At 42.1% G+C, this 22,589-nt stretch overlaps 1 protein-coding gene across 1 annotated transcript; it reads left to right on the top strand.

Annotated features, from left to right (window-relative positions):
- The first annotated feature begins 214 nt into the window (after window positions 1-214).
- On the top strand, window positions 215-12,977 carry MIS18A (MIS18 kinetochore protein A). The gene is made up of 5 exons (XM_038581351.1): window positions 215-600; window positions 4,425-4,491; window positions 9,373-9,495; window positions 12,039-12,135; window positions 12,698-12,977. Exons 1-5 carry the CDS (start codon window positions 252-254, stop codon window positions 12,776-12,778), a joined length of 717 nt encoding a protein of 238 aa, XP_038437279.1. The 5' UTR covers window positions 215-251; the 3' UTR covers window positions 12,779-12,977.
- Window positions 12,978-22,589: the final 9,612 nt, after the last annotated feature.

Genomic DNA, 22,589 nt, shown 5'->3' with positions numbered 1-22,589 from the left:
CTACTGGCCGCCAGATCTGCAGCAGCTCCAACCTCCTAATGATGGAAAATCTGACTCAGCCCCAGAGATCACCCGGTTGGGCTCAGCCCGACAAGGAGCATGCGCACTAGCGGGCTGTCCGCCGTTTCATCTCCCTCAGGCCCCGCCCCCTCGGGCCACGCCCCTTTCCGACCTCCGCCTCCTTGCCCCGCCCCGCGCATGCGCAGCGGCGCATTTCCCGTGACGCTCCGCGGCGCGGGCGTTTTGGAAGAATGGCGGGCGTCGGGTCGTCCGGTTGTCTGGAAGGATGCTCTTCTACGAGCTGTGCGTGTGGCGGCGACAAGGACAAGTGGGGCAGGCGGCTCTCGGAAGACTCGAGCCGTCACCAGCTGCTGCAGAAGTGGACAAGCATGTGGAACTCCGTGAGCGGGGACGCGTCGGTGGCCTGTGCAAAGGGGACGCGGCGCGAGGAGACTGCGGAGCCGGCCGAGGAGGAGGAGGAGGAGGAGGAGGAGGAGGACAGGCCACTGGTGTTTCTGTGCTCCGGCTGCAGGCGGCCGCTGGGCGACTCGCTGAGCTGGGTGGCGGGCCAGGAGGACGCCAACTGCATCTTGCTGCGCTGTCAGTTGCCGCGCGGAGGGTGGAAGAGGGGGGTGGGGAGGAACCTGGGGCCGCCTTCTTTCCCGGGGTGCAGCAACCCTACGACCGGGGAGGAGAAGGGGTGGGGTTATTTCGAGTATGCCCGGGGTTTTTACAAGCAGAAAAATCTGGGAGGTGAGCTGTCCCGGGAAAAGGGGAGGAGGATGGTCACCCTGGCACCTTGGGATCGCGAGTGATGAGCCCCTTTTCTGGGGTTCCCCCCCGCCCGCCACCCCCCCAGCCCAGAAGAGCAGCGATTCAATCAGCATCTTTGTGAGCATTGCTCAGTAAAAAATGACCAACTAAACCGTAAGCATTTGGGGTATTAGCTAGCTGTTAATTGGTAATTAGCTAGCTGCCAGTTGGTAAGTAATATTATTATTGGTTTAATTTGGAAATTAAGCTTGTCAGCTACCTGATTCCTGCAGGGGGATGTCAGGTTTGATTTTTTCTTCTCTTATTAGTTGTGTTAGCGGATGCCTTTCCTCTCGGAAGTGTTAACAACCATAGAGTTGCCAGAACACGTAACTATCAGAAAAAAAAAAAAATTCAAAAAGGAAACTTGTAATAAAAGCACCAATAATCCCTTCAGAATTGGGGAGGAAGGAGTTAGTAGTAAAAAAAGTCAAGAAGGTAGCTTGAGTTCTAGCTTCTAACACTAGCTCTGCCAGTTACCTGTATGTTTTCCCACTACTGTCTCATATTGTTGATTGCGTAGTATTTCTTTAGGGGAGCAGTTCACGTGTTTTTCTGAATGGGCGTAAAAATGGCTATTCCTCTTGGACTTGTGGTTATCAAGATCAAGTTTACGCTCTGAATTCTAGAAATATTTTAGTGGCAGAAATTCACCAGGGATTTATTGACCTATGTGGAATGTTTTCCCTTTTGGGATAGAACATTGAGAAGACAGAAGAACAGCGTGTCCACCAGTTACCTGGAACTTTTTGGGACCTGCTGTTTTCCAAAAAATGCATTCTCTCATTGACATTAACTGCTGGGTCCCTTCCGATTGTTAAACATAAGCCTAAGAACATCGATTTCCTGTGGTAATTCATTGGGATTTCTTTGCACCTATTAAAGGATATTGGAGGAGATTACAGCTGCTGGAGATCTGGCGGCCAGTAGGCTTGGGGAGCCCCTTTACTAGTTATTAAAATGAATACACCGCCACACGCATCACCCACCCTCGTTCCCCCACCCTCCGGGCGACAGCCCCTCAAATGTTAGCGTGCCTAAAAGTCACCTGCAAGCTGGTTGAAACAGATTTCTGGGCCCTGTCTTCACAGATCTAGTTCAGTGGGTTGGGTGGGCTACAAAGTGGTAACCATGAAGATTCTTTGCACTTTAATAGGTGCAGAAGGGTATACAAGTAAAAAAGACTTCTCCCCCAACACTGACACTCATATGCCTTAGTTTCATTTATCCTTCCAGATACCCTTCATGCATGTATGAACAAATTTAAATTAAAAAAAAAAACACACTTGAGATACTATTTATGCATTCTTATTTTTAAAAATTGCATATATATTGAGTGTTTCCACATGACATTTCTTACATTTTTAGGAACTTCTGGTGTCCTCTTGTTGAGAGGCAATATTGCATGGTAATAGAGGTTCTGGACTTGCTTATATTTGAATCCTGACCTGCCACTTAATAGCTGTGTATCCTTGGGCAGATTAGTTAACCTGTCTGTGCTTTAGTTTTGTGCTCTGTAAAAGGAGGATAGTACATACATGGGGTAGTTAGGATTAAGTGAGTTACTGTGTATCATGAGCTCAGAATGTCTACGAAGGGCCACTTAAGTGATTTTTCTAACGGAAGTACTGTTAATCCTCTTGATCTGTATCTGTTGATAGAAGTCTAGATTGTTTTCGGACTTGCTGCCATTAGAACAGCATGCACTTGGGTTGAGATTTTTGATACAGTAGGAGCATCTTTTTTTTAGTAGGCAAGAAATAGTATGTTTGGTGTTAAATCTTTCATTTTGCTTGTACTTTCTATCTTGCCTCTTTTCTATCTTGTCACATGCTTTTTTTTTCTTTTTTTTTGCCTGTTTTCTTTTTTGTTTTATATATAAAAACACTTATGTTATTTACTTTTTCTTTTTTTTATTTACTTTTTCTATATCAGTTTTTAAATTTTAAAAACTGTCCACTTTAGACCATTCGATTTACTCCTCCCATTCACCACTACAGCCATGAAAGATAAAGAAATGAACTCTTGGGTTAACTTCCATTCCTTCCACCTCAGTTTGAGTTAGTTTGATTACTTTTACTTCGTCAAGGTTTGTAACATTTAAGATCAGTTCTCTAGCCATAGCAGGTCATTGAGCCTTAATGTAACATGTGCATGAATTTATTTTTCAACTCCAGGACTCTTAATAATACAAGAAAGCTTATTAATTGCTTTCTCATTCCTGAGTTATTTCTTTAATCGTCATCAGTAGACCCTCCCAACCTCTGCCCTAATCCCCAAGAAAACTTCAAGTTTGAGTGGTTGAAAATGTCTTTCTGTTCTCTTTTACATGAATGACAACTTGACAACATGTACAATTCTGGGATCATGCTCTTTGCTTTTTCCAGGTACTGAGCAGCTAGTTCAAAGGCCCCGAGGCTTGTGTGACTGAAGAGCAGAATGAAGAGGAAGGAGGCAATAAAAGAGAGGAAGGAGGGGGCCAGCAAATTCAGGGCCTTGGAAGCCATTCTTCAGAACTGGAATCTATTCTATTGAGTGAGGTGTTTAAGCAAGGGGGTGATAGGACCCAGATGTTTCTTTGGAGGAAGGACTGAAGGAAAAATAAGCATGGATGTGGAAGGTCAGTAGGAGCTAGTGCAATAGTCTGGGCAAGAGGAGGTAGTGATGGCTTGGGAACAGAAGTGTAATGTGTGAAGTGGAATTGACAGGACTTATCAGTGGAGTGGAATATGGGGGATCAGGATGGAGGGGATGAAGAATAAAGGATGATGCCCTGCTTTCTGATTTGGGCAGCTGGGTTGATGAAGGTGGAATTCACCCAGTTCAGGGGGACTGTAGGAGGTGAAATCAATCGCTTTGGACATTTTTAGGAGTGATGTCCCTTCTTCATTTCCTTCCATTCCATGTCCCTTCCTTTATTGTATCTTGGACCTGGACCCTCTGGAAATGTTTCCTGTTCTCAAGTCATGGTCTAAAGGAGAGATTTCTGTACAGGTCCCAGAGATCTCCGCACTTACCATCTAGGGATGTATATATTGGCTTTTAGCATCTTTCTTGGTTTTATCCCAATTTTATTATACCTTATAGGTATTCTTTGTAGTCTGTGATTGAGGTTCCAATTGTTCCAAGCTTTACTGGCAGTGGAATTTTCCCCTTAATTTTACTCATTTTATTAATGTCAGTGGTTTTCAAGGAAGAGAAGGAAATAACTTTCATTCTGCCATCTTTTTTCCAGAAGACCTCCGTACATTTGATTTCGAACCACCCTTGTGTATGTGTGACTTTGGGCTGTTATTTTCTCTGGTTCTTTGAGTTCTTTTTTTTTAATTTTATTTATTTATTCATGAGAGACAGAGAGAGAGAGAGAGAGAGAGGAGACAGAGACACAGGCAGAGGGAGAAGCAGGCTCCATGCAGGGAGCCCGACGTGGGACTCGATCCTGGGACTCCCAGATCATGCGCTGGGCTGAAGGCAGGCGCTAAACCGCGGAGCCACCCAGGGACCCCCTGGTTCTCTGAGTTCTAAAGTAAAAATTAAATTAGAGGTTCTCTAAGTATCTGCACGTATATTATAGCAAACCACATTAATGAATTATTGTTACTTTGCTCCAGGTGTTTCCTCTAATGTTTCTGTGGATAAAGAACAGATACTATCCAAACGTAAAAACGAAAATGGTTGGTGAGTAAGGCTTTTATCTGTGTGAATATGTGTATTAGAGAAAATGTTTACTTTTCAACTAAAAATCTTTAATAAAATCATTACCGGTAAGATTAATTGGGATAAGACTTTATTCATGGTGATCAGTATAGAATCAGTCATTTTAATGTATCAATTCTTGAGTGATGGCCATCTTTTTTAGATATTGTGTTGGAAGAATTTCTAAATATATTAAGTTACATACTGCACTCTTTTTGGTCTTTGGGCTTAGTGCTAAAGCAAACTGAAAATAAAAGTAGAAAAAGAAAATGTATCATAAAAATCTCAAAGTTGCCTTAGATCAATAGTATTTTTTTAATGTCATGTAACCCATAGAAAATGCTAGTGTCACACTTATACACATGTACATGCCTCTCTGCATGAGGCCAGAAGCAACCAGCACAGGGGCTCAGTGATCCCAAGCCCGGTGCTGCCATTCCAAGGGTCGAAGGGATCACGCTCTTGGCATTATCTGCCACCCACTGCTACAAGTAGCATCCTCAATAAACTGAATGGGAGGCTCTCCCTTATCTGATTGTTGCCCAAAGCGGGTCTTAACCAATATATATGAAGTAACTTTAGGTGATATACAAACAACCAAACAAATTAATAATCATGTATGTTTTTCTAGTGTGTATTTAAAAATACTGGTTTTTCATTTCATTTTATTTTGTTTATTTATTTTTAAAGATTTTATTTATTTATTCATGAGAGACACACACACACACACACACACACACACACACACACAGATACAGACAGGCAGAGGGAGAAGCAGGCTCCATGCAGGGAGCCCGACATGAGACTCCACCTCAGGTTTCCAAGATCACACCATGGGCTGAAGGCGGTGCTAAACCGCTGAGCCACCGGGCTTCCCCTGGTTTTTCATTTTAAAGTAATACTGGAGTATCCATCCAAATAAAGTATTTCTTTCTTTTTCTTTTCTTTTTTTTTTTTTTAAATATTTTATTTATTTATTCATGAGAAACACACAGAGAGGCAGAGACATAGGCAGAGGGAGAAGCAGGCTCCATGCAGGGAGCCTGATGTGGCATTTGATCCTGGGACTCCAGGATCGTGCCCTGAGCTGAAAGGAGGCACTAAACCGCTGAGCCACCCAGGGATCCCCCTAAAGTATTATTTCAATGAAAAAATTACTCTGGGATCTCTAGGTGACTCAGTGGTTTGGTGCCTGCCTTCGGCCCAGGGCGTGATCCGGGAGTCCCGGGATCGAGTCCCGCATCGGGCTCCCTGCATGGAGCCTGTTTCTCCCTCTGCCTATGTCTCTGCCTCTTTCTGTGTCTCATGAATAAATAAATAAAAAATCTTAAAAAAAAAAAAACTCTGTTTAAGGAGAATTAAATTAATAGTAGTACACGTAGTATGTGGATGTGACAGATGTGCTGCAGGTGACCTCAGTTTGGAAAACCAGCCTTAGATATTCCTCATTTGAAGAAAGTAAGGCCTTAGGGAGATTAGAAGTTTGCTAAAGCCACAGGACTTTTTAGTAGTTAGAGCTAGGATGATGCCTGTATCTCTCCTTCCTTCTTGCAAACTGTTTTTTCTTCTTTCCTTCCCAATTTTAGCCATTTTGAGGCCAATTTCACCATTTTTGCCATATCCATCTACTACCTTTGCTATCTTGTACTTCATAGCTTTTATTACATTGACTCAGGATTTTTATTTAATAAATTTAAAAAGGAATCTAATATTACTGCCATATCATTTGCTGTTAACTAGAAGTGAACCACAATGAAAACAGATGTTATTAAACTCTAGCAGAGATGCTATTGCCTGGCTGATCTGAGCCTAAGGTCTGTTTTCTCACTGTTAAAAGATTTGCAACTGTGAGGTTTGTGTTAAAGACTTCCTAGCACTTCTTAGGATTGATAAGAACTGTAAGGGGGCACTGACTCTTACTCTGTGAGCCAGTGTTATTTAGTCCTGTTTATGTGTGTCTCTTGAACCCATCATTTATGCCACACAAATTCAAATTCAAGACATTGACTAAGGTCCCATATTCTACACTTGAGGAGATAACCATATTGCCTTAGGATGCCTGTCCTATGGAATAGTTGCCTGAGCTGCCTGTAGCTGGTTAGCAAGAGCCCTCTGGGGCTCAGAAATGTGTTGTAAAGGTAGCCGTGCTGTTTCCTGGGTTCATTCTGTCATTTGTTAAGGTTCTCACATGCTTACTCATTTCTGTCGGAAAATCACTCCATGATTTCTGGCACTGCTTTCTCAGTATTGTTGTTCAGCGTTAATGGTGAGTTCTGGCCAAACCCTTGCCAGTGGTGAAAGCAGAAAGACACTGCAATAATTGTAACTACACTCTCGTCATCATTCCTTAGATCACTCTGGAAGTATGAATGGGTTTGTGTGTATTCTTCACTGGTGTTTACTTTGATTTTGGTAATTTGGGATAAAACAATGCTATCCGTTGATCAGTGTGTTTTGTATTTTGGGTTTATTTAAGTAGCTTTTCTTGGCTGATTACACCTACCTTATACGTTAGTTCACAATCTTGGTAATTGTGTATGGCAGCCTCAAGATTATGAGGTTTGAGATGTAGTATGAACATTTTCCTGTACACTGTTGGTAGTATAGATAGGGTTGCCTCCCGGGCTTTATTTACTAAGAAATATAAAATATAAAAAACATATATAAAATATTAAAATATATAAAATATACAGAAAAATATAAAATATAAAAGCATGTGGAAACTTAATAATATGATCAGTGTCATACTATCTAGCTAATTTTATCACTAGTAAGAACTTAAAATTTATTGGGCATTTTGTTCTTTGTTCCATACGTAGCTGCAGTAGTTAAATCTCTTGGTATATTTAAGTAAACAATAATGCAGTCTATAATATGTTGTTTGAGTCTTGGTTGGCTCCATTTTTTCGGTAACAGGAATAGCTATTTAGTTATTACAGGTGGCTCAATATCAATAGGAATTATATAATTCTTTTGAAATAATAACTATCTTTCGGGTTGTATATTATATTATGATCACTAGATTTATGTATTTATTTATTTATTTTTAAAAGATATTATTTATTTATTCATGAGAGACATAGGCAGAGACATAGGCAGAGGGAGAAGCAGGCTCCATGCAGGGAGCCCGATGCAGGACTCGATCCTGGATCTCGAGAATCATGCCCTGAGCTGAAGGCAGGCGTCAAACCGCTGAGCCACCCAGGTGTCCCTGATCACTAGATTTCAATCTTCAGTTATCATCAATTTGCTATATGTTTTGATTGTGGTTTATTATAGATATTTATAGAATGGCAAATTTGGATAGATCAGCTTGGCAAGGCATTTGGGTGACTGGATTCTAAGATTTTTTTTTTTTTTTTAAGTTTTTTTTTTAAATTTATTTATGATAGGCACACAGTGAGAGAGAGAGAGAGGCAGAGACACAGGCAGAGGGAGAAGCAGGCTCCATGCACCGGGAGCCTGACGTGGGATTCGATCCCGGGTCTCCAGGATCGCGCCCTGGGCCAAAGGCAGGCGCCAAACCGCTGCGCCACCCAGGGATCCCTGGATTCTAAGATTTAAAGAAGACATGAGTCAACATTGGTAGGGGAGATTATATTCAAATATGCAGAGCCTGAGCTGAGAAATAACTAGAATGAAGGAATAATTATGTAGAGAACGTGAATCATTAAGTAAAATATTTGTGAGTTGCCTATGTGGAACATATCCATAGTGGAAGAAAAGTGTTAGGTCAAAGAATAATTAAAAAGAGAAAGGCAACCCTAACAGATGAACGTGTTAGAGATTTATTTAACTCATTACTGAGGCAGTCAGAACATGGCAAAGCTGGTTTAGAGGAGGATACTCTCTGTAGAACAAATTTAGTTAATGTCCCACAGGACAATAGAGCCTCAGCCTTTAAAGTTACCTTTTCTACTAGCAGAGAACATTTGTGTCTTTACTAGACTAAAATTATCTGTAATTTTACAAATTATTAATTTTACTAATCTTTCTGTAAGTTATCATCTAACTTCAGAGAGTCTGGGCCCTAATCAATAGTAACTAGTGAACAACCAGTGTTACCTTCCAGGAGAGCAAAGTATGGCCCATGGGCCAGGCACTTATTTTTTGTAAATATACTTTTATTGGAACATGGACAGTGCCTATTCAGTTATGTATTGTCTGTGGCTGCTTCTGTGCTAAAATAGTAGAGGCGAATCATTGCAACAGATACCACATGGCCTACAAACCTGAAATGTTTGTTCCTTGGATCATTATAGAACAAATCTATCTATGGTCATATTGGACAATATGACATTGAAAGGACATGTGGAATCCTTATCTTATTTTCAAATTTTAGATAGTTTTTCTTAATACCAGATTGAGGCATTTACATCCTAGAAAAACACCACATCAGTATTCTTTCTTGTCACTTTTCTGTATGTCACTAAGTGCTTAAGGCACTGTAGCCTCGAGGTGACTATCTACATTTCATTTTTTCTTTTCTTTTTTTTTTTAAGATTTATTCACGAGAGACACAGAGAATGAGAGAGAGAGAGAGGCAGAGAGACACAGGCTGAGGGAGAAGCAGGCTCCATGCAGGGAGTCTGACATGGGACTTGATCCCGGGTCTCCAGGATCACACCCTGGGCTGAAGGCAGTGCTAAACTGCTGAGCCACCCGGGCTGCCCTTAACTGTCTACATTTCTAATATAAACATTTTACTATCATTTACCCCCCTTCTTTATACACATGACTTAGTAAGGTTGGACTGACATATTTTAGCAACTTAAATGTTAAATGTTTATGGATTTTTAACAATGGGATTTTTGTTATAACGAGTTGCTACTTTGCTAAAACAATGGCACTTCTTCATTGCAGCATTCTGGAGACTTTGTACTGCACAGGGTGCTCACTCAATCTTGGCTACGTATATAGATGCACACCCAAGAATCTAGATTACAAGAGAGACTTGTTTTGCCTCAGTGTTGAAGCCATTGAAAGGTAAGCTTGAGGGCAGCCCCGGTGGCACAGCGGTTTAGTGCTGCCTGCAGCCCAGGGCGTGATCCTGGAGACCTGGGATCGAGTCCCACGTCAGGCTCCCTGCATGGAGCCTGCTTCTCCCTCTGCCTGTGTCTCTGCCTCTCTCTCTCTCTCTGTGTCTCTATGAATAAATAAATAAAAATCTTTAAAAAAAAAAAGAAAGGTAAGCTTGATAAACAAATGGATACCTCATAACTGATTTCTCAGATAGTTTTTTGCAGAAAAATTAATATGAAAACATCCAAACTAAATCAACACTATTTGGTTAAAATATATTTTCAAGTAATAATTTCTGACAATAAAGCCAGTGATTTTTTGTTGTTGTTTTGTTTTGACCTGATGTATTTGGTATTTGAAAATCATACATTCTAAATGATAAAGAGCAAGCACGGTGAGAACATTTTTCCAGAGTAAAAAATATGTTCAATTTTTCCTAAAAATTGAATTAATTCAATAGGACTTTTTTTTAAGCAGTTGTGTGGATTGAAACGTGTCGTTCATTTTATTTTCTCCCCCAGTTTTTAGCTGCCTAAAATATCATCAAATATTAGGAATTTAAAAACTGATTAGGAGAGAAGTCCCTTTGGTATTCTGGAAAAAGTAGAAATACAAAGTCCAGCTATTTTCATGGGTCTAGTAAAAGGAATCGCCTATTTTTTCTGAGGTATGCAAGGAAGTGCCTTCATTCTCCAAGATTTCTATACAAGTACATATTCGGAAACAAGGTAAATAGGAGGCTGATGACAGATGTCAGTTAAAGAGTTTCAGATAGCTTAAAGGCCTTCTAAATTCATTAGCCTTTTTCAGTTAGAAACACAAAATTGAATAACTCATTTGACCCCAATGTATTTTCACTTATCCTACAAAAGATGTGACCTTCAAGACTTTAAAGACGCTTAAAAACCTCCTATATCAGGAAAGAACAATTTAAGAAGAAAAGAATGCCTATATTTTTCATTACTTGAGGTATTTTGTCACTCCCATTGAATTCCTTAGATTTTCTCCTGAAAAGATATGACTGTGGTTTTTTTCCTAATTATGATTTCTCAGCTACTTATTCTTTGATAACTGTAATATGCCACCATGTTTGAAAGTAGACAGGTGTAGATCAAAATTTTAAACTCGTAAGCCTCTTACAGTCCTTACACAAAAGGATGATAGAACAGGTATTGCTCATTGTTGTAAGCATGTATGTCTATCTGGAGAGAGATCTATTTTGGCTTAAATATATAAATAGAAGACCCAGGCCTAAACAGAAGCTCCCTTAATCTCCATGGGAATTTTACTAAGATGTGTGAAAATTAAGTGAGGGAAAATATTTCATGAAAGGCATGAAATTCAGTTGGGTTAGTACAAAACTTTCAAAAGTGGTGCGTTTCTGTATAAAAGAAAACATTAGAAGACTTTGTTTGCCACAGGAGATTATAGTATTGAAGTTGTTTTTTCCTGAACAGCTGAAGTTTAGGGTAAAAGTTATCTCTTAGGGCAGAGTTTTAATGCCAAGGAACCTGGCTGGTTTTAGAAGTGTTTATTTACTTTTTTGTTTAAGACTTTTAAGTAGTCTCTGTACCCATTGTCGGCTCAAACTCATGACCCCAAGACCAAGAGTCACATGCTCTATGGACTGAGCCAGCCAGGCACCCCAATTTACAGTTTTGTAAATGATTCACTGCCCCTTCATTTCCTTCTTCATCTCATTCTTCCTTCCTAAACTGGATGTTAATTGGCTTCTGCAATTTCACCTCCCATGCAATTTTTCAGAAATATAATCACTGAGGTGTCCAAAGCAAGCTTGTTCTTATTTGACAAAAGAAGTGACATTGAAGTTGCTACAAGTGATGAAAGACTTAGAAAGAAATGCAAGTTAATCAAGTTTTCTTCGGTGAAATCTAGCACCTTCTTATTTGCCGTTTAGATTTATTGGGTTAGCAACAGTGGGCCTGTTTTCCTCATTTGCAGGCCATATTTCTCTTATCCCGTATTTTCTACAGCAGAGTGTCTCCTAACCCAGGGACCCGAGCAGAATATAAGTTTGAAGATAACTGTTGAAGTTGCCAGATCAAAGTAACGAAGAGTTGATTCCATACGTTATTTACTAAAAGTCAAATTTGAAAGTACACATGTTCCCAAAAAGTTATAGAAAGTAAAAATGCAGTGGCTTCTTCTGGATCTTTTTAAACTTTTTAATCATAGAATTTTGAACTATGAGTGTTAATCTTTTGCCACTCAGTTAACAAAAGAGCAAACTTGTTCCAGTAATGAAATGTTCAGAATATTGGAAAATATGTAGGAATACCTGGACAAATCTGTTATGGAGAAAAACATGATTTTATGTGGCACAACTTCCTATGTAGGTTGCTATTAACAAAAATAGTTATTTTGTGTTTACTCAGTACAAATATGTAGTGTAACATACTTAAAAGAGTTTTAATATTATTTAATTAACATGAATTTAATATTTGCCTCATTTTCATATTTTAACTTTGTACTGTACTATACTTCAGTTATATCTTAGGATCCTCGGAAAAGCAAATTGTGTCAGAAGATAAAGAACTTTTTAATCTTGAAAGCAGAGTTGAAATAGAAAAGTCTCTGAAGCAGGTAATTCCGTTCTGTACTTTTTATATCTTTGTGTGAACAACTTCTTTTAGTGAGCTCCTCCACAAATAATCCTCAGAATGGCATCTGTTTTGATCTTAGTGCTTTCATGGTAAGAGAGTGCTTATTTTATTTCAGTTGTTAGGAAAGTTGATTTTGGGGGTTAGCCAAACTATAAACTAAGCTAAAGCTTAATCAAAAAAATTATAAGACATTTCATGCCTCAATCAAGGCAGTATATATTCTAAAACTAGTGAACTATATTTCATTTGATTCAATTCTCATGGTATAAACAACCTTAGTTTTGAATGTTAATATCTTCTCACAGCCAGATAGGCAGGATACCCATGAGTGTATAAAAGAGCTCTAGGTTAGAGGTTGAGAACTACTGATAATAGAATTATGCCTTATTTACATAAAATTTAGTTTATGCCTCTAAATAATTTCATGTGTAATGCATAACATATTCATAAATTTCATTAGCAATACATATGTTAATAATTTAATCATATGTGATTTTAATCATAATCATGTGTATCTGAAAATTTTTTTTTCAATTCAATAGATGGAAGATGTTTTGAAAGCATTACAAATGAAGCTGTGGGAGGTTGAATCAAAATTGTCCTTTACCAGTTGCAAAAACTGAAATCTCTTCCAAGCCCCCCACTCTGGACTCCCTGCTGATGGACACTTCTTTCATATGCAGCAATTCTGGTTCTCATTTGATTTCACTTAGAATGGAAGGAATTCTAAGTGGCCGTATGTATATGTGGTGTTCTCTTGTGTTGACTAAGTGAGAAGGATTTCAGAATTACTTTTATGGATATAGTAAATGGTTAAAAGGATGGCTGTTTCCCAAAGCTGAATTTTAAAGTCATTTTATGATACTTGCTGAAACTGGAATTTAGTAGTTTTTGCTTTGATAAGAAACTGCCCTGATTTTCTGAAGTGTTTATTTCTCTTTATTGAATTCATTTCCTTTTAAAAAAAATTTTCAGGGCAGCCCGGGTGGCTCAGTGGTTTAGCGCCGCCTTCAGCCAAGGGCCTGATCCTGGAGACCTAGGATCAAGTCCCACGTTGGGCTCCCTGCAAGGAGCCTGCTTCTCCTTCTGCCTGTATCTCTGCCTCTCTCTGTGTGTCTCTCATGAATAAATGAATATTTTTAAAAAGTTTTTTAAATTTTTTTTAAATTTTTAATTTTTAAAAAAATTTTATTCACCTCTAATACCTTGGGAAGTATTTAATATTGAATGGCAAGAAAATCTTAGAGGTTTTTCCATCCACTGTGTGATTGACTCTCTGAAAACAGATCCATAAAGCTCTCTGAAGAAACTGGTCAGTTGAATTATTTGTCAGAACTGTTTGAAAACTTGCACAAGAGGAGAATAGAATATATTCTAATGGTAGTAGAATTCCACTTGGTCTGTTTGTTTACTACTATATGGCCCCCAAAACCTGGAATAATACATCTCTGAGGGTGGGATTCTGTGAAATTTTCAGTCTTTGATAATGTGAGACTTATGCAACATGTGCTATTTTTAAAAGTGGGAGAATAAAGATTAAAACCAAGTATTAAAAAAAAAAAAACCAAGTATTTTAAGATTGATTTTTACAAAACTGAGTTGTGGTATTTAACTGAAGTCAGAAATCCTGATGCCATGACTTCAACACATTTACTGGTTGTGGTGATGTGGGAGGCCTGCTCAGGAGTGTAAAGGTAACCCCAGATTTCTCCAGGCCCCTTTCTGTTTTTGTGGTACAGATGAGGCCACTAATCTGAGTACCAGATTAGTACTCAGTATGTGTGAGTGACAACTCAGTTTCTGCTCAGAAGCTCCCTATTTATTTCTGATAATTCTTAAAGGTATCCTAATAAAAGGTCTTAAGTCAAATCAAAGTCAAATCAGCTGACTCATTTACAGTTATTGAATTATTTTTGATAGATTAGCTGAGTGAGCCCTCTAGGTCTCCTCTCACAGACATGCGACCAGGTAGGAAACGGTGGAGAGAACACACATACTTGTACCTACCAGGAACAAGACAGTCCTCTTACCTCAGTAAGCTTGATGCAGTCCCAAGTGTCTGTCCCCTCAGGTGCTTTAGGGGCAGCTTTCCTGAAAGTTCATTCAGAACAGATGGGAGAGTATGGTTACAGCAGGATTCAGCTAACTTCCTGGCTGTGCAGGGAACAACACACCAGCAGTCACTTCAGGGCTATTCCAAAGGACAGGTGGTTTGGCTCCCTAATTCCTTTTACCCTGCTCATACTGGGGCAGGATATCTAGCCAATCCATGCATCTCGAAAACTACTCACTTCACCAATGAAAAATAATTTCTGATATCCACAGTGCTGACTAAGCCTCTCTTGTGGATCAGGAGATAAGCTTAGCTCAGGTGCTTTCGGCTACCTCTAGTGTGGGCCTTTGATTAGCCATCCCCACGGTTGTCTTTCCTGTTAGGATCCTACAGATGAAGTTAACTGACCACTCCTGGTACAGATGAAAAGGTCATACATGTTTGTACCACATGCTCTTCACAGAAGCATCTGATGGGAATCCCCAGGAGATGGTTGGGTTTCATAAGGCAGAGTCTGCATCTTTGGCCTCTGCCTGTGATGTCACCAAGGGGTTTGCCTGCCACTGCCGCGGAGAGAGATGTTGAGGTTCCCAAACTGTTCACCCTGAGGACTCCGAGTGGGACTGCTTTGTCCTCCCTGCATGCTGCTCTATGACACCTTGAAGAAGGAGGTGACCCCCCACTCTGGGCCAGCCTTATCTGGGGCCACCTGTTTCCCCAAAGCCTGGCAAGCCTGGCTTTTCTGGCTTCACATGAGGTCTCATCAGAATGCTACTTTTAAAACTCATCCTGTATATCCACATCTTAAAATCTACAAGACTTGAGGCAATGGGTTCTTCTTTCTGAACCTTGTACCTGAAAAACACTGCTTTCGTTTCTGGTTACCAAGTTCCAGTAAAGCACTGCTTATGAGCAGGAATGAGGGTGCGGAAGCAAGAAACAGACGTTCCAGTCCAAATTGCGGAAGACCTGGCAAAGAGCCTTCAGGTAGATGGATCCAGAAATTGTTCTTAAGCCCTCCCTGTAAAGGGCACTCCCCAGTTCTTTAGTAAGAAGCTACGGAACCTGCTACCAGAACTTAGTAGGTGGCCTTTCTAGACTCTTCTAACTATGTGTAGAACATTATAGAGTTTCACCCCAGAGTGTGGGTTCTGTAGTTTTCAGCAAATGCTCCCATCGTGTTTGTAGATTTCTAAGCCAGAGAGCCCACTGAGGTCATTGCTTTGTGTAGCATCTCTGCCTGGATGGAATGCACTCTACCTGGATGATTCTAGTCAAGCTCTGGAGATTTAAAATGGACAAAATCAGGAGAATGTCTCCTTGCAGAATTGGGTCTAGGCATTTAGTGGGAAGTTCTTGAACAAAGAAATCACGAGTGGGGCTTCCCTCAGCTTGTTTTTGAGAGATGGTCTTACCGGTAGCAGAAGTCCTGGATCGGGATCCCAGTTCAACCGCTTTCTTAGCCATGTGAACTTGAGCAAATTATTTCATCATTTTGAGCCTCTATTTCCTCATCTGTAAAATGAGGATATGGTAACCTTCTCTTGAATCACAGGTTATCAAATTAGATAATGCTTATGAGAGTACTTTGGAAACAGTAACACATCACAAAAATCAAGTGACAACAATTTAGCCTTATTTAAAATAGAGTTGATCTGATTGATTCTCCTAGCTAGTATACTCATAAGATTCTATGGATGTAAAGGGAGAAATCTGGAACACCATAATAAATATGTTACCATTTATTGAATTTATTTTTTTCTCCAACTGCAAATATACTACATGAACATTGTAGAAATTTTGAAAAATAGAATGGCACAAATGAAGCGCCTGGGGGGCTCAGTCAGTTGAATGTCCACCTCTTGGCTTCCGCTCAGGTCATGATCTTGCAGTCATGGGGTCGAGCCCCGAGTCTGCTTGGGGGCGGGGGCGAGGAGTCTGCTCTGGATTCTCTCCCCCTGCCCGCCTGCTCCCTCCCCTGCTCATGCTCTCTCTCAAATAAATTTTAAAAATCTTAGAAAAAAAAAAAAAAAAGAATGGCACAAAGAAGGAAATAAAACTGACACATAATCTCACAACTAAAAAAGTTCATCACTTTTTGGGGTATATCTTCGTAGTCATTTTTATCTGCAAATTTGGAACCACACCAAACATACTGTTTTCACTTAAACTGTAACTGTTTCTGCATCATTAAATCTTTTACAACCTGAGTTTTAGTGACTACCTATTTTTAAGGAAATGTTTATTTTAAAACCTGTTTAAGTGTAATCAGATGGTATGAAATGCACACTTTTTAGTGGCTTAACAGCTGAGTTTGCTTGTCAAATAAGAGGTAAGGAGCGAGAGAAATCTTAGACCGGTTACTTCTGTCTAGCTCCAGGCTGTGCAGGAGCTGAGAGGCAGCTGTTAAATTGTCAGGAATTTTGTGAGGTGGTTATTAAGCTGTTGGTAGCTTCGAGTGGGCCATGGCTAGGAGTATTTACACCAGAAAAACTAGCCCGAGCTAAAGAACCTGAAAAACAGCCCCCACCCCCACCGGATGGTTGCTCAGGACATTACTGTGTCTATTTAAATCTCCATACTGTTTGACTTAAAGTTTAAGAGAAAGAAACGGATTTCTCTTTTCATCACCCAGAAAGACTCCATCCTAACATCTTTTCATTTAATAAACCTAAAATGAAACACCATCTTAAGACTTCAGCCACATTCTTCACGGTCTCTGGAGCAAAAGCAAAAATAACCTGAAAGCTAACGACTAAAAATTCTGTATCAATAGTCAATGTTGTGTATATATGTTTTGTTCTTCCTGAATAAGATAAATAGGTGGGTGGTTGCATGCCGATGAACCAGCAGAGAAAGCTCATTTGCAATTACTTTGAACTGAGGGAAGATCATTTATTCTTTGATCTAACCCAGACTTGTTTTGGGGACTGATCATTAATTTTGTTTAATAAGAGCTGAGTTCCATCTGTCTGGCAGGGGTTTTACCTAGGCAGGTGATCACGGCGGCATGCGCGTCAAGGTCAATCTATGTAACTGTAGTCTCTTCGGAATGTGTACACTTGTCTAAATTGTGATAATAACTAGACGGCAGCATGAAGTGAGGGGTCAGAGGAGTGATGTGCCGGCGTCAAATTTTATTGGGCCAAATGTGATTTGAAATAGAACCAGCCTCATTTCATTCAAGGCAGAGCCTATCGACTTCTGCTAGCTTGACAAAATTAAATTAACCCTAACTCTTTCCCCCCCTAAACAATTACCACCAGGGTTTTAGATATCCTCCAACTGACTTTAAGGCGAAGAGATGGACAAGGTCCCCTCAAGGGCCCTTTCAGCCTCTTAACTTACGTGAGCTGAAAAAGGAAATGAGAAATAACTCAAGGGGGGGGGAGGTGAGAATCCCTGAGCTGATTTTGCAGACTTGAGTTCTCTTCCCCATGCACACTGTCACCTTCACGTGGCTCCCACTGACCCCTGTACCGTTCGTTACCAGGAGCCCGGGCTTAGAATTCTGGAAGCTTCCTGAGAGTAACAGAGATTCTGGAGAAGTGGGGGTGTATGTTTGATCAACGTCTTCCAAACCAAATATAAGAGTAGGTCACCATTTTGGAGAGCAATGTTCCCCGGGGGATGACTTCTGCGCTTTGGTAGCAAGCACCTAGTGATCATACCCTACTACCAAGCACCGTGCTGGGAGCTGGGAGCTCACCTGGTTCTCACAAAACCCTCTTTCACTGGAATCCTTCCTCCCATTTTACAGATGCGGAAACTGAGGCTCAGAGACGTTAACTCCGGCCTAAATTCCCAGGGCTGTGCTGTGCGTTGCTGCCTCCTGGCTCTATTCGCGAGCTGCCATAGGCGATGCCTCCTTGGTTCTTAGCGTTCAAATACGTAAGGGAAGGTGAGTCACTGCCTGTAGGGCTTGCAACCTTAGTGTCTAGAAGGGCCTCGAAGCCACAAACCTCTCCGTTTTCTCTAAAATGGAGCTGATTGAGCCCCTTTGCCTAGACTTCCCTCCACTTCCTTTGTCCCTCCCTTGAGATTCCCCGCTGGCCTGGTGCAGGCTCTCCCTCTTGCTGCATCTTGGATCTCCTGGCACCACCTCACTGTGCCATCTGTTGGAGGGTTACCCCCCCACTCCCCCACCTTCCCCACCCCCCTTCACCCCCCCCACCCTGGGCGGGCAGGGGTCTCAGGTCTCTGCCCTGTGCCTGTGCCCCAAGGGATGCAGCCCCACAGCGAGTGCTCAGTGAATATCTTGCGGGGGGGACGGGGATACTGCTGCATCGCGTCCCCTTTTTCTCACACCCCAGCCACTGTCCACTCTGCGCACCCCATTCGTGCCCTGCAAGTGTGCTCAGGTGTCTGGTCAAACCCAGGCACCTGTGTGCTGTCCTGCTCCATCCTTACAGGCATCTGACCTGCCCTCCCATCCTCCCTCCTGCCCTCCCTCCTCCTGCCTCCCCTCCTCTGTCTCAGACACCTCTCACCCTGCCATGACTTCAGTGAGATCCTGAGTCTCTAAGTCCCACTGGCTTGACTGTGCCCCTCAGGCCCTGGTTCTGAATTCCCAGCCACCTGCAGATGCTGCCAGGTGCCCTCCATGTGACATCATCTCCCTCTTGTGCCCTGGACCTGAAACCCTGGTCACACTGAGCTCTTCCTTCCTTGCCCCACCTCCACCTCACTGTCCTGTCTGTTGTCCTTTCCCAGAGCCATTTGTGCCCCCATCCCCATCCCCACCAGCCCATTTCCGCCTTAGGCTTCATTGTCACTTGGTTGAACTATGGTTTAGTTGGTCTTCGAGCTGTTAATCCCCTACCCCCGATCCAAGGAACACGCCGCTGTCAAAGGTGTCTTCCCATCCTTGGCATTACCCCAGGGTGCACAGAATACAGGTGTAAGTCTCTTAAACTGAGACTCTAGCCTCTGAGTCTGGCCCCAGATGGCTTCCTGGCTCTATCTCCCATTTTTCTTATCGGAGACTCTGAGCTTTTGCCAACCAGAACACTCTGTGTCTCACATATGCCATTAGAAAAAAAAAGTATATATATATATATATATATATTTACATCTATGTATATATATTTAATATATATGTATATATATTTACAGTTTTTACTTGTCCTTCAAGGCCTTGCTGGGATGCCACTTCCTCCAAGAAGCCCTTGCCGATTTCTCAGAAGTAATTTATCCCACCTCATCGTTCCTAAATTACTTCAGGGTGTTTTTCTTGCCTCATTTGATTTCATACTACGGTTATGTGGGAAACTTTCCGGCAAGACTAACAGGTTTTGTTTGGTTTTGTTTTTCCAGAGGCCCAACATGTTGTGAGGCCTCGTATGCTGGAGGCAGTTAATACTTGTTAAATGAAGAAAAAATTTTCATTCCCTGTCTACTTTGTACAGTTATGATGGTAAATGGAAAAATCTGCAAGGAAAAAAACCCACAGAGCTCAGAAAAGTGTTGATGCCAGAGCATTCCAAATTGCTTTCAATATTTCAGAATTGACATAGAAAAATAAAAAGAAATCTCCCTAAAACGCCGTGGCGGTGTGGGGTTAGAATTCACCATTAACCACGTAAACAGGAATTCAAGGGGAAAATGATCAAATTGGACTCATTTACATGTGTAATTACCCACCTGTGATCATTCTCTGGTCTTATCTAGTCCCTCTTTCTCCTCCCACATGGAAGTTAAAAATACTTTGTATCAAACATTTTCTTCCTAACCTAATGCAGTGAATTCTTGGAATGGGGGGTGTGTGTGTGAAGACAGCCCTGCTGCTTGAAACAAGACCTGGATCACCGTGGACCTCAGGCCCCAGCTTGTGGGTCAGGAGCCCGGCCCATAGACATCGTTAGCCACCTTCAAAGGAGGTTTGGAAGTCGGTGGCCCTGGAAACATCCTGCCAGTGATGTTCAGTGATCAGGAAAGCCAGGAAAGGAAACTGTGGCTTTTAATCCCTTGGGAATCTGGTAGGCACAGCCCTATGGCAACCCGAAATAGTTGCTTTTGCTGAAAAGATAGGTGTCAGGGAGTGGGCTCTGCTTCAGGACACTCTTTCCTGGGGGTGGGGTCGGGGTAGAGAAGGTAAACCGTGGAACTGGGGTGGACAGGCCCTTGAGCTTGCGGAGGCAAGAGAACAGTGGTTGTCCAGGCCTGCAGGTGTCTGGGGCCCCAGGGAACTGGGACCTCTGGGGATGCTCTCCGGGGGCCCTGCAGCGAAGGAATCTGATGGTGCGGCCCGGGTCCACCCGAGGGCAGGGGCCTTCTGTCCAGGCCCCGGACACTCACAGGGTGGGCATCTCCTGGGAACTCTCTGGCCTGCTCTGACCGGGCCCTGAGTTCAGCAAGACCCCCCAGGTGGTCCCCACGCGCGCTGGGATCTGAGATGCGCTGGTTTAGAGGACGGTGAGTAAGACACCTCGTCACCATGCTCTTGCTCATCTGTTTTTATCACGGTTGTGAAGTTCTCTGAGCACCCTGGTGATTTTTGCTGTCCCTCCATTTGACACCCTATTTTTTTAAAAGTTTCATTTGAATTCAATTTGCCAACATAGAGTATAACACTCAGGGCTCATCTCATCACGTGCCTTTTTTTTTTTTTTTTAAAGATTTTATTTATTCATGAGAGAGAGAGAGAAGGAGAGGCAGAGGGAGAAGCAGGCCCATGCAGGAAGCCTGATGCGGGACTCGATCCCGGGACTCCCGGACCATGCCCCAGGCCGAAGGCAGGCACTAAACCGCTGAGCCACCCAGGGACCCCCATCACATGCCTTTTTAATGCCCGTCACCCTGTTACCCCATCCCCCCACCCATCTCCCCCTCTGCAACCCCCCTATTGAAGTAGGTTAGTATTACCATCCTGCTCCGAGGTGGATATTTTTTCCTTAATCTGACCACAAGGGGCCGCATTTTACCACATAAATATTCATCGTGTCTGGCTGGCCCAGTGGCAGCAGGAGGCCCCTTCCCCTGGGGGGTGGGGTGCTTCATCTCGACCTGGAAGTCTATCCCTCTGGTAGCCTTACCCGAGCTCCTTAATTAAAATCATGTTCAAGGCCTTTCCCCCCCCACCCCCCCACCTGTTAACCCCCCCACCAGATTGCCAGCAGCTTGGGTTGCTGGGTATTCATTCCTGAAATTCTCTACACCTACACTCCCACGAGCAGAGCATTTCCCCCAAGAGACTTAACGTTTTACACTGAGAAGTTAATCATGTTTTCTCTTGCAGTCACTTCTGGAGTTTCCATGACTCAGGTTCTTTACTAAGCCCCCTCCCCTGATGCTTTCCCAGTCCTGAATGTGGTGTTTCCCAGAGCCCTTTGGAATTGCCAAGTGAGAGGTGTCAGCCTGCCTGAAAAAGCACATTTCTGATCACCTGGCTGATCTGATCATCTGGCTGATCCCAGGAATCCTAGCCTATGTATTAACGCCATCCGTTCTTCTGGAAATGAGAAGGAATGCTATAATGCTATTATCTTTTTCTGGGATGAGGCCTCAAAAGCATTGTATTCAGATTCATCCATTTTCCAAAACCCTAAGGTAAATTTGGACAATCCCATTTGAAGTCAGACTTGAAATGGAAGTCTTTAGGTATGTGTGTATATACTCGAGCATTAAATTATTTTACCCAACAGAAGGTGGCCCAGCCAAAGAGGTGCTGTGACCTCAGACTGGACTGGGAAGCCCGGAGCCTGGGGCGGGGGGCGGGGGGTCTGGGTCCTGCCGAGCTTAGACTAGCAGAGCAAGTCTTGGTCACTTAGCCTTGGTTTCCCCATCTCTATGATGAAGAGGCTGGACTAGAATGATTGAGAAGGTTCCTCCTTTCATTAACCTAGTAAATCAGAAGGTCTTTTGTTGTTCTAATGAAGCCTTGACTTGAAGTGGCAAACTTGATCCGTGGCTGATAGATCCCACAAAGCATCTGGAATCAGATAGACGTTGACAATACTCTCCCTTTTGGAGAACCAAGACCACAAAAGAGCCTTCGAATGGAAGTGCCACCCACATTTGCTGCTGCTGCTTGGTCGTATGTAGGTGGCTGGCAGGTGGCTGTCTTGAAGATATTCTTGAATCAGCTCATGGAATTCTGAATAGAATTAACACGCGGGCACGTGAGCACTTGATTTAACAGCATCTCTGGCCACCACTGTTTCATTAAGAAGATTAATCAATTTTTTTCTTTTCTTTTCTTTTCTTTTCTTTTCTTTTCTTTTCTTTTCTTTTCTTTTCTTTTTTCTTTTTTCTTTTCTTTTCTTTTCTTTCTTTTCTCTTCTCTTCTTTTCTCTTCTCTTCTCTTTTTTCTCTTCTTTTCTTTTTTTTCTTTTTTATCGGGCTCCCCACCCAGTGTGGAGCTCAACACAGGGCTTGAACTC

Source organism: Canis lupus, chromosome 31, assembly GCF_011100685.1.
Source record: "Canis lupus familiaris isolate Mischka breed German Shepherd chromosome 31, alternate assembly UU_Cfam_GSD_1.0, whole genome shotgun sequence".
NCBI classification, from domain to species: domain Eukaryota; kingdom Metazoa; phylum Chordata; class Mammalia; order Carnivora; family Canidae; genus Canis; species Canis lupus.
This window is presented reverse-complemented; position numbering and strand designations above follow the sequence as displayed.

Bases quoted from the DNA above. Each gene is read 5' to 3' on its own strand.
- MIS18A (XM_038581351.1), top strand. From the start codon at position 252: ATGGCGGGCGTCGGGTCGTCCGGTTGTCTGGAAGGATGCTCTTCTACG. The intron at 601-4,424 runs GTCAGTTGCCGC...ACTTTGCTCCAG, and splicing joins CAACTGCATCTTGCTGCGCT to GTGTTTCCTCTAATGTTTCT. The intron at 9,496-12,038 runs GTAAGCTTGAGG...ACTATACTTCAG, and splicing joins AGTGTTGAAGCCATTGAAAG to TTATATCTTAGGATCCTCGG.